The sequence below is a fragment of the Patagioenas fasciata genome, assembly GCF_037038585.1.
Source record: "Patagioenas fasciata isolate bPatFas1 chromosome 6 unlocalized genomic scaffold, bPatFas1.hap1 SUPER_6_unloc_2, whole genome shotgun sequence".
Classification (NCBI taxonomy): Eukaryota; Metazoa; Chordata; class Aves; order Columbiformes; family Columbidae; genus Patagioenas; species Patagioenas fasciata.
Window position 1 is genome coordinate 146816 of NW_027288504.1, and position 14060 is coordinate 160875.

Sequence of the window (14060 nt, forward strand, 5' to 3'; positions counted from 1 at the left end):
GCTCCGTGGCAGGTGGTGGCACAGGAATCTCTGTGGCAGCCTCCTGGCAGGTGGTGGCCATGGGCACAGCCACGGAGATACAGGAGAGCAGGGCCGGGGCAGGGAGGGAAGAAAAGCAATGACTCCCTGTGCCCTGCTCAGCCGCCCCTTTTCCCACAGGCCCCCGTGGGCAGATGTCTTGGAGAGACTCCGTGCCTGGAAAGCTCCCCAGGCAGCCATCAGGCCCCAGCACGGCAGGGAGGGCATTTGGAGCTGTCAGCCACTGCCTGACCCCCAGCCAAGGCCAAGCCACCGCCTCCCCCAATGCCCCAGCCCCAGCTGCCAACATTGCTCCTCTTGATGCTGCCCTGCTCACCATGTCAGCTCTTTCTGACCCACTGATGACGCCTCCGGGAAACGTGGAGTCTATGACCAGGAGTCTTTCGCGCAAGTTCTTTAAGATCTTCTTCAGGGTCTGGGGTGTGGAGATCATCATGTCCCACATGTCCAGGGCAGTCCTGCAGGAGAGCGCTCTGTCAGCAGGGCAGCCTGGGCCACAGCAGCGTGTCCGGGCTCAGCGCTGCAGGATGGTTGGATGCCCTGGGCAGCAGCAGAGGCTGAGCTGGTGCTCCTGTGGGGCTGGCAGAGCGTGGGGGGCTCAGGGCTGGCTCGCTCAGCTGTGGCTGCTGCGGGCCTGGTTGACCCCCAGCGCTGGAAAGCGTGGTGGGATGGAGGGTCCTGCTCCTCGGGGGTGTCCTGCAGGATTCCTTGGCTCTGTGCCCCTGTCCCCACAGTGAACAAGCCCTCATGGCTTCTGGGGCCAGTACCTGTCTCCTGGTGGAGCGATCCTCAGCAGCGTTGTGAGCACCTCCCCAGGTCTCCTGTCAGCCATGAGGAGAAGCAGGGACGCCACGCTCTGCCGGGCTGGTGCTGTGTTGATGCTGTCCAGGTTTTTGTGGATGCATCTCATGATCTTTGGCAGCTGGGGGAGACACAGGTCAGGATGGTGCTGCCACTGGAGTGCAGCCACTTCCTCAGCTGCCCCTTCCATCCCTCTCTGCCACCTTCGTGTGGCTTCAGATTCCTGAGACACCAGGGCTTGCGGGGGAGGGATGGAGGGAGGAACAAGGCCTGACAGGGCTGAAGGGCAGGGCAATCCAGCCACAGGCCACTTACATCCACCAGCCAGAAGTCAGGGAATTCCATGACCATGTCCAGCAAGTCTGTTGCCCGCTTCTTGTCAAAGATGCTGGCGTCTCTCATCGCCTCGATGAACACAAGGACGATGTCTGTCCTCTCAGAAGTTCTGAGGTGTCTCGCGCAGGACTATGGGAGAAAGGAAAGAAAGGAAGGAAGTGAAGCCAAGTCACACCGAGTGCCCTGATGCTGCTGCTTAGCCAGGCAGTGCCAGCAGCCCTGCAGAGATGCCCGACGGTGCTGGTGGCAGAGCCCGCAGCAAAACTGGCAGCAGGGGCGGCAGTGGCTGCACGGGGAGGATGAGAAGAGAGGCCCGGGGTGAGGGAGGAGGGTTGGACTCATGGGCACAGGGTGCTGGCCCTGCCGTGAACCAGGGCTTGCTGGTGGCCAGCGGGACTGGGGCTGCTGCTGGGATACTGGTGCCAAAGCCCTGAACCCAAGCGCGTGTCCAGGGCTGGCTCGGTGGGCCGTCAGGGCTCTGCAGGCCCGTGCCGGCCACAGCTCCCAAAGCAGCTGCCTGGGCAGCAGCCCCGCGTGGGGAGAGCTGCAGGCCGCTCTGGGGTGCAGGGATGGGGAGACGGCCCGGCTGGAGGGTGCCTGGCTCCTTACCGCCAGCGTGGGATGTCTGAATAGCGCAGAGCTCATCTTCTCTATCCTCCCCACAGCCCTCTCCTGCACACATTCTCTCTCAGAGCTGGTGTATGTCAAGAGCATCTGGGAAGAGAGAAGCTGCTAGTGAGCCCTGGGAGCAGCCAGCACTCCAGCAGAAGCAGCACCGCCCAACTCCTGGGCTGGACTCTGTTCTCGAGCAAAGCCTGTAGTGGGGTTCCTGCCCTCGGACCCCTCGCAGGTTTGGGACAAACGCCCCGGGCCAGCCCCGTGGCCAGGCAGGAAGGCAGATGCCACCCTCTGTGGCCACTGCGCTGCGGAAGAGCCTGGCGGGCAGCCCCTGGCTCCCCGGGGAGGTGGGCACCCTCCCGGCAGCGCTCTCTGCACGGCACGGGTGGCACTGTCACCTCCAGAGTGAGGAACAGCCCTTGTGAAGCCCACTCTTTGCACACGCCAGACCTGGAAGATATTCTGGAGCAGCTCGCTCACTCTGGAGGCTGAAGAGCCGAGCACCAATGCCTGCAGCATGTTGTCCATGGCTTCCACGGCCTGCAAGAAGACAACGAGTTTTGGCTGTGTTTCCTGCCATCTGTTTCACACACGGGGGACTGATCTGAACTCTCAGTGCCAAGAGGCAACTCCTGTGCTGATTTGCTGTGCCTGGGAGAGACTCAGGGGCAAATAATCTGCTACAGGCAGAGCAGCAATTGGCACTGGATGTGGCCAGGACAACTGGCAGTGGACGAAGGCACGAGGGTGTGAAAGCAGAGCTGAGACCAACCCTGCCTTGTATCTCTGGTTATATGTCAGCACGGGGTGAACAGGGAGCAGCCAGAGGGACTGTGGGCTCCCGTAGTTCACCAAGCACTTACTTTTAAGAAGAGATAACGGCCCATATCCTGCATTTTCTCTTCTGGAGGAAGCAAGAAGACACTAGAGAAGCAGGCTTGGAGGAGGCTTGCCTCCTTGCCCTCCAGCGCCCTCTCCACCGCGCTGCAGAGAGAGGGGAGCCAGTCACACTTTGGTATTTGGAGCAGTGCCTTGAGATCTTGTGCAGGGGTCCGCGGGAGGGATGGGCAGGTACCTCAATTCGGCAATGGCAAGCATGGCGTTCCACCGCACCGCCGTGCGCACTTTGTTCCTGGGCTCCTCTTCCAGCAGCACCTGCAGAACACAGCCGGGATGGGACCTGGCAGCTGCCAGCACCCAGTGCCACCAGCACCCAGTGCCGCCAGCCCCCGGCCCTGCCCAACGCTGTCCTCACAGGGTGCCGGGGGCATCGCCCCCTTCCCCAGAGACGCCAGGTGTCCCCTCACCTTGATATTCTCTGCCAGCTCGTATCTCTGGCAGAAGAGATCTAGGCCCTGTGGGAGGCCGTGGCGCTTGCTTTTGTAGCACAGGTCACAAATGTTCTGAAGAAATGGAATCTTCTGACTCTCCTCCTGGCAGCCAGGGGACAGAGAGACAAACAGGGAGTGTGAGATGGGGACACAGAGCCAGTGGCACCACAGCATGGGGATCCAGTGACAACTGGAGACCTGGGAGCAGCAGCTCTGCCCAGCCAGCTCCCTCCAGCAGCCCCGCAGCAGAGCCCCTGTCAGCAGACACCGGCTCAGCCGCCCTCCAAACGGCCACGGTTACCTTTTCTGGGCTGCTGACGAAGGACACGATGGAGTCCACGCGTCTCCTTTCGAATTGGTAGACAGGTAACCAGCCAGCATCTAATAAAGGAGGAGAGCAGGGAGGGCTGCAGAGAGGGTTTGCAGGCAGGAGAGAGCAGAGGAAGGAGCTCTGCCCCACGTCCATCCCGGTGCCCGCTGCCCCGGCACAGTCTCCCCGTGCGTGTGGGGCTGGAGGGTGCCCGGCAGACGGGCTGAGATGCTGGAGCCAGGCAGGATGGGGAAAGCCCCCAGTGCAGTGGGTGAGGAACTCGCTTCAGACGGGCAGGAAAGGTCCCCATCCCGCAGCACGGTGCCTCCTGCCCGCCCAGCTGCCTCTCGCTGCCCGTGCCCTGCAGCAGGAGCTGGGTCCCCTCTGCCCGCAGAAGCTGTGCTGGGGCCGGCTCCCAGCTCGGAGCAGCCCTGGATTTCAGGCAGCATCATGCCCACCAGCCATGGAACCCCCTGCCAGCGTGAGGGGAAGCGTGATCCTGGTGTGGAGCAGAGAGCGATTGCTGGGCCCCACCCCGCCCAGACAATCAGGGCCCCTCACTCACCGATCTGCAGTGGCTGGACCACATCCACCTGGTTGGGCTCTGGTGGAGATCTGACCTCCTGGGGAGCCCCAACCTCCTCCTGCCAGGCCAGCCTAGGTTGGATGGGGGGCCTCTCTGCCATTTTGCAGACAAACGGAAGGACTATGGATGGGGAAGGCGGACGCTTCCTCAAAACTCCTCGGTGCTGCAGCTCTGCCAGAGGCAGCGGTGAAAGGTGTGGGCTGCGCTCGTGTGCTCCTCGTTGGGGAAAGACGTGAGCTGAGCTCAGGAGCTCCTTGCTCCGAGTCTGCCAGGGGCAGCTAGAGCTGGGTTGTGGTTGGACTCGATGATCTCAAGTGTCTCTTCCAACCCAAAAAATTCTCTGATTCTCTGACAGACGTGGGCTACGCTAGGGGCTCTCGCCAGCTCCGTGCTCGCACCCTGTCCCGTCACCGTCCTGTCGGACAGTGTGGGCTGGGGACACAGCTGCACTGATCACATGCGGGGCAGTGGGTGTCACCAAGTGAGGTCACAAAGGGCCCCACTGTGACCCTGTGCCTGGGTGGGGAGGGTCAGGATGTCCCCTTGGGAGGCACAGGCCAGCTCAGCCCTGGGCACCTGGCTGCTAAATTTCCATCCCAGTTTCTAAAAGTTCATCACCCATCCCACTCTGAGCAGAGTCTTGAACAGTCTGCTGCACCGCTCCATGTTCCCAGCGGCTGGTGCACGATGGGGGTGTCACAGACACACTCAATGCCACGCTCCTTGCTCCAGGTGTCTATGAGGATGTTGCGGAAAGGATCCCGTTGGCTGGCTCAGTTCTCTCTGGGTTGCCATGTGTGACAGATGCACTCGACCCCCCAATCACCCCCAGCCAAACCCGCAGCAGTTTGGTCCAGAATGCAGAGGAGGGAAGGGGCTGAGCTGTAACCAGGCCAAGAACTCCTGCCAGGAGACCCACAAGGAAGCAGAACGGCAACTGAACGCTGGGAACTTGTGAGCACAGGGAGTCTCATGCAAACTTTTCCTGCTGTGTGCAATTTGACTACGAATCAACCACTTCACTCCATAAATGCGACAGCCTGGAGGAGCCCGCTTTGAGCTCTCCCAGCTAAATAAGTAAGCTGTGTGGCAAGGGTTTTACTACTCAGAGGTCAATGGATGAGCCCAATTTAAGTTTAATAGTAATCATTTACCTTAAGTAGATGCACACTAAATATAATGAATTATTTAGGGACATAAGGTTGTATGATTTTTAATATACTCTTTGCTTCATGTTACTTGGTAGGCTGGATTTGCTAAAATTTTAAGCTGTAAACTTCTGCTCATATCTACCAAAAGCAACTACAAACTACACTGAACACTTTCAAGATAAGGCCTATATTGCACTTTGCTGAGAAGAAAGGAATTTGCGTCCAGGCAAAACAGCACCTGCAAGGTTATGGACAATAAACGATGTCTACAGCTCAACACAACAAAGCCCACGTGGAATCAGAGAAGTTTGCCACTGGAGCTTTAAGCATGGACCCCAGTGCGAACGGTTTTCAGGGAGGCAAGAATCCTGGCAGTTTGCTCCGTGAACGGCTACAGGCATCTGGAGAGAAGGCCAGCAGCATTTGGCTTGGCGTATTTCCCCCATGCAGTAAATAATAGAGTGAACCTGCCACTGAATTCTTGAAGTTGCACTTGTCTTTAAGAAATCCAAGTGTTGTTCTGCACTGAGCAGAACCCTAAATTACTCCCCAGCGACACCGCATCGCCACAGAACTTGCTGTTCAAGGCCCAGGACAGTGCTGCGGGCGGTGCCGTGGGGCACAGTGCATGTTTCCAGCCATCAAGTGGTGGCTTCCACCATTGTAAGCACGGAGCTCTTGCCGTGGCAGGTTTGTGGCGCTGTGATACAGACACTCCAGTCGTCGCCCCCATACCACACAGGCTTTGACCGCTTGTCTTGCTTGATCGTAGCGCATGTTTCACAGTGGTGAATAACCTGAACAGCAGCATCTGTGGTCGAGTCCACCCCTCGACCATGAGCCCGTGTATATGTTGCATCCCTTCCTCGATGACCTGGGGCATCGTGGGCCCAATGGGCCACCAATAATTCACCTTCATCTTGCCCATGCAAATCTATCTCAGCCACTTTAACCTGGGCAGCTCGATCCCCCTGCTGGTTGTTCGATCGGGTTCTTCACTGGACGGACTCTCGGGCACACGGCTTCTCCGTGGCAAACTCTCACAGGCAGGTTCTCCAGCGGGCAGCAATATCTCCATGATTCAGCAGCCCAGATGGGTTGGGCTCTCCGCTGCCAGCGGCTCCGCTTCCACTGCTGGAACCAGCGCCACGGGGCATTTCCCACCATGCGTGAGAGAGCAGAGATGGAGCTTCTTAGATGCTGGGCCCTCTTCAGGCCCTGTCAGGATGGCGGGTGCTGGGTCTGGCGGGGCCTCTGCCCCACGGCGGGGGCTGTGGCCCACGGTACAGCAGGGCCACGATGGTTGGACGCGGTCGGCGGCAGTGGCGATTAGCCGGATGGCCCCGGCTGCATTCCAGCGGCACGGCCTGGGATCCTGACTGTGTGAGCGGGTGGTGCCACGGAGACGCGGGGTCTGGAACAGGGGGGTGGCTGGGGGGACGGGAGGGACGGGGAGGGTGGCAGAGAGGAAGGGGCCCCGGGGCTGGGCCAGGGCTGCTGGAGCTCGGGGCAGCCTGACGTGCGCCATGTCAGAGCTCGGCCTGGGCGCCCGCGGAGCCGCCTTCTGCTCTCATCACTCCTCACCACCATTGGTTGGGAGGGCTGTCAGTCTCCCGCCCTGAGGTGATACTGCCTGGGATTGGCTGCCTGGGCTGTCACTCTGCCCTGGTTTGGGGCCCACCCTGCCCTGAGGTGATGTTTCCTCTGATTGGCTGTCCAGGATTTCCCCCAGCTCCTCCCATCCAGTGATTGGTCAGGCCACTTGTCAATCATCCATGTGCTTCACCCCACCACACGTGATTGGCGCAGCCAGCACAGCCCGCCCCTAAACGCTGCCCAGTTCATTCACCTCTTCCTACCTTTCCTGCAGACCTCAAAGCTTGATTGGCTGGTTACATATCAATCACTTGACTTGCCCCGCCTCCTCAAATGTGATTGGCTGTCCTGGGTCCACTGACTCCCCATAGACTTCTGGGTGGTTGTTGCCAGGCAGCGGCTCCACCTAAAAATGAATCTGTGGGCTCTGGACAGAGGCCGTGGGTGATAAAAGACACGTTGGGACCCTAAACATGAGGATTTGGCCCCAAGGAGGAGGCTCTGGGCACTCAAAGGACGGGCAGATGCTACAGATGGCGCTTTGGGCCCTGCACACGAGGGCACCCTCTTGGCTCCCACCCGAGCTGAGTTTGGTGCCCGTGACCCCACGGAACGACGCCTGTGCTGTCCAGAGCGGCCACGGAACAGATGGAGCCCAAAGCCACGGACACCGGGAGCTCAACGGGCTGTTGTGACATTTCATGGACGTTTCACAGGGGCTGCGCATGGACTGAGGGGAACTGTCTGTGTGTGACATCAACGGGCGGGAAGGGGAGCGGTGTTTGGTGAGGACGTGTTGGATCGTGTGGTTGGGTACTGGAAGGTTTACAGACTGCCTCAGTTTACCTGTCTCATTCATCTATGGTCTCTATGGTCTCCATGGGTCTCTATGGTCTCCATGGGTCTCTATGGGTCCCTATGAGTCTCTATGGCCTTGGGGCTTGGGGAACTCGGGTGAAAAGGAAAGACAGACTGGTGTGGGTATGGGATCTCTTAAGTGTCCTGGGATTGCTTTGCTAATCACTCTGTAACAGCTCCTGGCTATTAACTCTATATGTGCCCAGAGAGGCAAATAAGTCCATGAACCGACTTTCCAATTAACGTTTCCTTCTTACAAAAACCCACACTTCCATTTTCTTATCGGCAACAGACTGGAAGATGGCAGCTGAAGCAGCATCTGCCTCTTGTGAAAACAGGTAACAAAAGATGGTGACACTCAGCTCATCCTTAGTTGCTTCCTGCACAGGAAACCTGTCCATTAATTTAATCTTTGGTGTACAGGCAGGGCCTTGCTGATGTTCCTGTGTCGCAGCAAGTGTGTGGATGTCAGGCTTTCTGCAGATTTGTGACTGAGTTTTCCTGTTTTCCCTAACAAGGACAATCTTGCTGTGGACTCCTGAAGTCTCCCATAAACTGGTGGATTTAGAGAAGGATGGGGAGCTCCAGTGAGCTCAGGGAGGACCAGGCAGCAACACAGGCAAAGCAGACAGGAACTCGACGGGGTGAACATTAATGGAATTTATTGACAGATGAAACTGCGGTGTCTCCCCCGTCTTTGGGTGGATCACCGTGCACCCTGAACCGATATAGGCAGGTGTAGTCCGGGTGGCCCCAGTTGCTCAGCACTTCCAGCCTGATGTAATTCACGACCCCAGGGAACTCGTTCTGCAATGACAAGGAGAAATGAGTCACCTTTTCCTCTCTGGCCCGTGAGCACTGACAGAAGCACTGCGGCGATGGGCTCCATCAACAGTTTCCTTCCTGCTGCCCCGCGGGGGCTTTTGACCTGTCGTGGTGCAGACGTTCTTATCCTGCTCAACCACATCGGGCCATGAGAACAGCACAGGAAGAAGCAGCGACCAGATGCCTCAGCAAATACACTGGAAAGTTCTCGCCTGCTTTGGGGCACAGGCTTCCACAGTCAGAAGACCCAGTGCTGGTGTACAATTTCACCTCAAAACTGACATTTTTTTTCCTCTGGGGAGACTCAAAACTGACAAATTTCACCTCGCATTTGACAAATTTTGCTCTGGGGAGACTTGAAACCAACAAATTTCTCAGTGGGGGTCAATGGGGTTCTGTGATAGTCAATGGGAGTCAATGGTAGACAATGGGAGTCAATGGGAATCAATGGGAGTCAATGAGAGTCAATTGGAGTCAATGGGGTTCAATGGGGATCAATGGAGAACCTTAAAACTGCCTTTAATCCCAATGGGGAGTCCCAAAATGCCTTTTAATCCCAATGCGGAGCTCCAAAAATGGCTTTTATCCCAATGGGCAGTCCCAACATGTCTTGTTGCCTTCTGATTCCACCTTCAACTGTAATGCTCCTAAGTACTGAAGTTTAAACCCAAAATGAAAGAGAAAAGCGGCAGCGCAGGCATCCGCCACCAGGAAGTTAGAGCAGAAGAAAGGCCAGCGTGGCACACGCTCAAGGACAGGGCTGCCTGTTCCCTTTGGCAGGGAAGCCTCTCCCCATCCAGCCGCATTTCTCCTCCTCTCCTACAGTTCTCCTCCCTCTGTGTCCCCATACCTTCAGCTGGAAGGTCTGACTGGGATTCAGCGCCGCCAGGAAAGTGAACTGTCCCAGGAACGTTCCCTGCTCCTCGTGTTCTTCCTTGAAACCCTACAGAAAGATGGGTGGAGAAAACAAGAGCATGTGGTGCACCATGGAATACTGAACTTCAGCCGGTGAAGTACAGGGTTATTTCAGCTACGTAGTCCAAGGACAATGAGCAAAAGAGAAAGACGAGAAGCGTCAGGTGGGCAGCACACCACACTTGCCTACTCAACGAGTCCAAGCTGCCTGTCAGAAAAGGAGTAGACGCTCCCAGTGAGAGGGAGGTGATCTGAGGATCACAAATGCCACTGGGGTTGGAAGCCAAGATGGTTTAGGACCATGCACTGTCCAGCTCCTTTTCCCTGTGGCTCCTGGAGTAGCATCTTGCCCCAGAAGCTTCAAGTGGTACATTGAATAAAAGGGGAACACAATGGGAAGGAAGCAACACCAAGGAGCCTCTTTGTTCTGAGAGCCAGGAGGAAGCTTCGGGCCACCAGAATCTTCGACCCATCTTCATCCCCTGCTTAGAAATGCTGTGCAACCCCCTGCCCCCGACTCTAGAGAAATCACTTACATAGACAGCGAAGTCCTTGGGAGCTCCGGAGAGACTTTCTCCATGGAACGCTGTCCCTGAGACATGGTCCATGGTGACAGCTCTGGGAACGACTGGCATGGACAGCTTGATGAACACGTGTCCCTGACTCCCTGGGAAGGGCCAGCAGTTGCCAGGATGATTTTCTGCCTGAAAGGACAAGAAATACTCAGCAGGGAGACACAGGAGGAGAGCAGGTGCATGCGAGAAGGGGGCAGGAGAAGAAGCTTCCAGGAGCAAAGACAGGGAGAAAGGCAACTCTGAGCAGCGTGTGTGGTTCATTCTCCTGACCTTTGTTTTACTGCTGCTTGGTGCTCCTACCTCCAGAATCAGCTCAGGGGACCTCATGTAATCCATCACCGGAAGGGAGTACAAGAACACCTTTGCTTTAGCATTCCGGAGGGATGGAGAAGTCCTGGACCGAATGACGGCTGCCCCTGGAAATTCAAACATGAGCATGATCACCAGGCAGTGTCAGGAGGAATATTGCACTGTTGACTTGGAAAAGGTTTCTCAGTTGTCATCCATGTCCTACAGTGGGTTCCCCTTTGCACGACCCCTCTGGAACACACAGTAGTGAGTCATCAAGCTGTCATATCTGGCCGTGGAAATAGGCAAGACTATGAACCAGCCTTTCTGTTCTTCCCATGGGGTCTGGCCCGTTACAGGCTCTGTCAGTGGGAACACTTTTAGGGCACGAGGTGACCCTTGACTTCTCGCCCCTTCTCTCCTACCCCTGGGCACATTCCAATGCCCATCTTGTCAATCTGGAGAGGAAGCGCTTTGGAACTGGTTTGTTTGTACAGTGCCACTGCACCTGCTGATTTCAGGGCGTAATCCGGCATCGGGACCTGGATTTCCTCCAGCTTCTCCAGGGCTTGATTGATGATCTCCTGAACAGCCTGGGAAGGAACACAAAGGAGAGCACCTGTTAGAAGGGAAAGGAACGGGGCAAGCAGCTCCCCTGCAAGGCCAGCCAAGGTGAAGGGGACAAGGCCCATCTCAGATGGAAGGAACGCCCACATTGCCTGGAAGCCTCCCAGGTTTGCTCTGCTGTGATTGATGGGATCAGAAAGGGGGGGCTGCTCACTCCACTGCTCTGAGTGCTGGAGCTGTGGGAAGGGGCTTTTCCTGTGGAGAGGCCCCAGGCCAGGCAGCACGGACAGACAAGCCTTCTGGGCATGAGATAGGCCTGGCTTAACTGTGGACCTCTGAGACCATTCCTTCTTTCCAACCCTCCCTTGAGGAGGACCTGAGATCTGGGCGCAGAGGAAGGTTCGACTCAGACAGCTGTCATTCCCGTCACGCTCTCTCTTCCCCAAAAGGAAGTGTGGCCATGACAGCATTTGTTCCAGCAGCACCAGCCTGCTGGCTGTGACAGGGAATGGAGCAGGATACGTGCCGGAGGGAGGATAAAACCCTTGAGCAGATCCTTCTGCCTTGTGCCCTTACCCATCCGGTAAAGCCTGGGACCTTTGCCTGCTTCACGCCTTCCTGCAGAGCCTGCTCAGCCACATCCTTTGTGCTCCAGCGCAGATGATAAAGCTGTTCCTGGAGCTTACGGAGCTGGTCTGGCAGGGGCAGGGTTTCTCTCAGCACTTCTAACTCTCCTGCGGTGCTCCAGAGTCTTTTTGCACCAAGTTGTCCCACGTGGTAAACACCTGTCAGACACACACCAGAGCTTAGAACCTGGTCTAACGTTGGGTTATGCCTCGGGCTGCCCACTCCCCTTTCTGTGTCTCTCCCAAGTGCCATAGTTGTCTCTCCTCTTGTTGCCTTTGACAGGGGCCATCATGGCATACGGGCTCCAGAACAGATGGACGTTCCCTGCCCTGGACTGTGCTCCTTGTCCTGCAGAAGATTCTCAGCCCCTGAGGCAGGAGAGCTCAGCCACGGCCTCTCCCTGGGCTGAAGAGACCTGGCCCAGCCAACCTGGGGAAGGCAACTCAGCCCTTCCTCACCCACACCCATCCCGCTGGAGCAGGGACTGGCACAGCTCTGCCGGGGACTTTCTGCTCTCAGCTGAGCTCCTCTGCTCCAGCGGGGGAAGTGGAACAGGGCAGGATGGAGCCCCGAGTACCTCCTAAAGCACCATCCTCAGGTGGGAGCTCTGCAGAGACTCACCGAAAGAGAATAGACCGAGAAAAAGCACCAGGATCATTGCCTTCAGCGTCTTCATTTTCCTGCAGAGCAGATAAAGAAAAGGCTGGTGAAGCTGGCGGTACCTGTCCAGATTAAGGGCAGGAGTTGCAACAAGGGCTTTGGCCACGCTTCACATCTGTGGGGATGGAGAGGGATCCTTTGGAAATGGAAGGGACACAATGAACGCCTGCTTCTCCTGCCCACCGTCCAATTGGCACTTGTGCTGATCCTGTTCTCCAACCTCTCAAGAGAAGGTTCATCCTGTGCCCCTACATTTCAACAGCTGCCAGGCGGGGGGTGTGTGATACTATGGCAGACTGTATTTGGGCCACCCCCTGGGACTCTCTCCATGAGATTCAAAATGGACCTGTCCCTCATTCTGCAGAGATCAAAGCCTTTCTGGGCCCAGCCCTTGTGTTCATGAAGAGACTGAAAGGCGACTGCTGCCTTCCAGCAGCTCCAGACCCAGCTCTCAGGCTGCCCTCGTGTTCCTCTCCTGTCCACCCTCCACCCACCCCAGCTGACGAGGTGGAAAACACAGCTGGGGAAAGGGGAGGAGGATTTTTCAAACATACCCGTTCAGAAATTCAACCTTCTCTGGGTGTCCCTTGGTACCTGCTGAGGTGCAGATAACAAGCATCTCGCTCGCTCAGGAGTGAGCCAAAAACTCTGCGATCTCGATTCCCTCAAGATCGAGAGTGACCGAGGCGCAGGGAGACCCCTGGTCTTATACCCTGCTGTGCCGACCTCAGCGCTGACGCTGCTTTGTGACATCAGCGGCAGTGGGTGATGTCACAATGGAAGAGGCTGCGCCACGTCTGGAGGCAAAGACCCACCTGACAGGAGCGGGTCTCGCAGTCCTCTCTGCAAGGGAAGGAATCCTTCACCATAGAAAGACGGGAAAGGTGCAGGAACACGTTGCTCTCAGAAAACAGACTCTGTCAACCATGCTTCCTCTTGTTGACCAAAATTCAGATGGTGTTACAAAACTACCACAAAAAAGTGATTCTTAGTCTTATTTTATGGACCATTGACCGCCCCATTGACTCCCATTGACCATCATTGACTCCCATTGACACTCGTTGACCGCCATTGACTCCCATTGACTCTCACTGAACCCCATTGACCCCCACTGACTTCCCTTGATCCCCATTGACTCCCGTTGACTCCCGTTGATCCCCGTTGACTCCCATTGATCCCCATTGCCCCCCATTGACCCCCATTGACTTCTCTTGATCCCCATTGACTCCCGTTGACTCCCGTTGATCCCCGTTGACTCCCATTGATCCCCATTGCCTCCCATTGCCCCCCATTGACTACCATTGACCCCCATTAACCCCTATTGACTCCCATTGCCCCCAATTGACCCCATTGACCCCCATTGATTCCCGTTGACTCCCTTTGTCTCCCATTGATTCCCATTGATCCCCATTGACCCTCATTTACCCCCATTAGCCCCCATTGATCCCTATTGACTCCCATTTACCCCCACTGATCCCCTTTGCCCCCAATTGACCCCCGCTGACTCACGTTGACCCCCATTGACCCCCTATATTAAGTTAGCAGGACTTATTGAGAGGGCTTTAAACAAGATTTGAAGGGGGAGGAGACAAAACCAGATGTGGCAGAGACACAGCCAAGGGCGACATGCTGGCATCTGAGGGCCTTCGGTCTGCCGACCCAGTGCAATCAATGGTACAACTGAAGTGCATCTGTATGAATGCACGCAGCACGGGCAACAAACAGGAGGAGCTGGAAGCCCTTGTGAGGTACAAAAGCTGTGATTTAATTGTCATCACAGAAACATGGTGGATGACTCTCAGAACTGGAGCGCTGCAATAGATGGTGATAAACTGTTCAGAAGGACGGGCAAGGAAGGAGAGGAGGTGGGGTAGCCATGTATGTTAGAGAGGGTTTTGATTGAAACTTTAGGAGGGTGATGATAGGGTTGAGTGTCTATGGGCAAGAATCAAGGCAAAGGGCAACAAGGCAGATATC

At 56.5% G+C, this 14060-nt stretch overlaps 1 protein-coding gene across 12 annotated transcripts in view; it reads left to right on the plus strand.

The window, feature by feature from the left end:
• Positions 1-14060, plus strand: part of LOC136116284 (uncharacterized) — a 303754-nt gene that overhangs the window by 14581 nt on the left and 275113 nt on the right. For 8 of the 12 annotated variants that reach the window (XR_011736763.1, XR_011736766.1, XM_071802923.1 and 5 more), the window contains one exon: positions 160-1835. The exons of 1 other annotated variant lie outside the window; for it this stretch is intronic. Coding sequence is in view for 6 of the 11 variants with exons in the window: in XM_071802923.1 (XP_071659024.1) it covers positions 160-776 (617 nt within the window). In the remaining 5 variants the exon portion in view is untranslated. 3 more of the 12 variants (XR_010653396.2, XR_011736765.1, XR_011736761.1) reach the window with 2 other exon arrangements.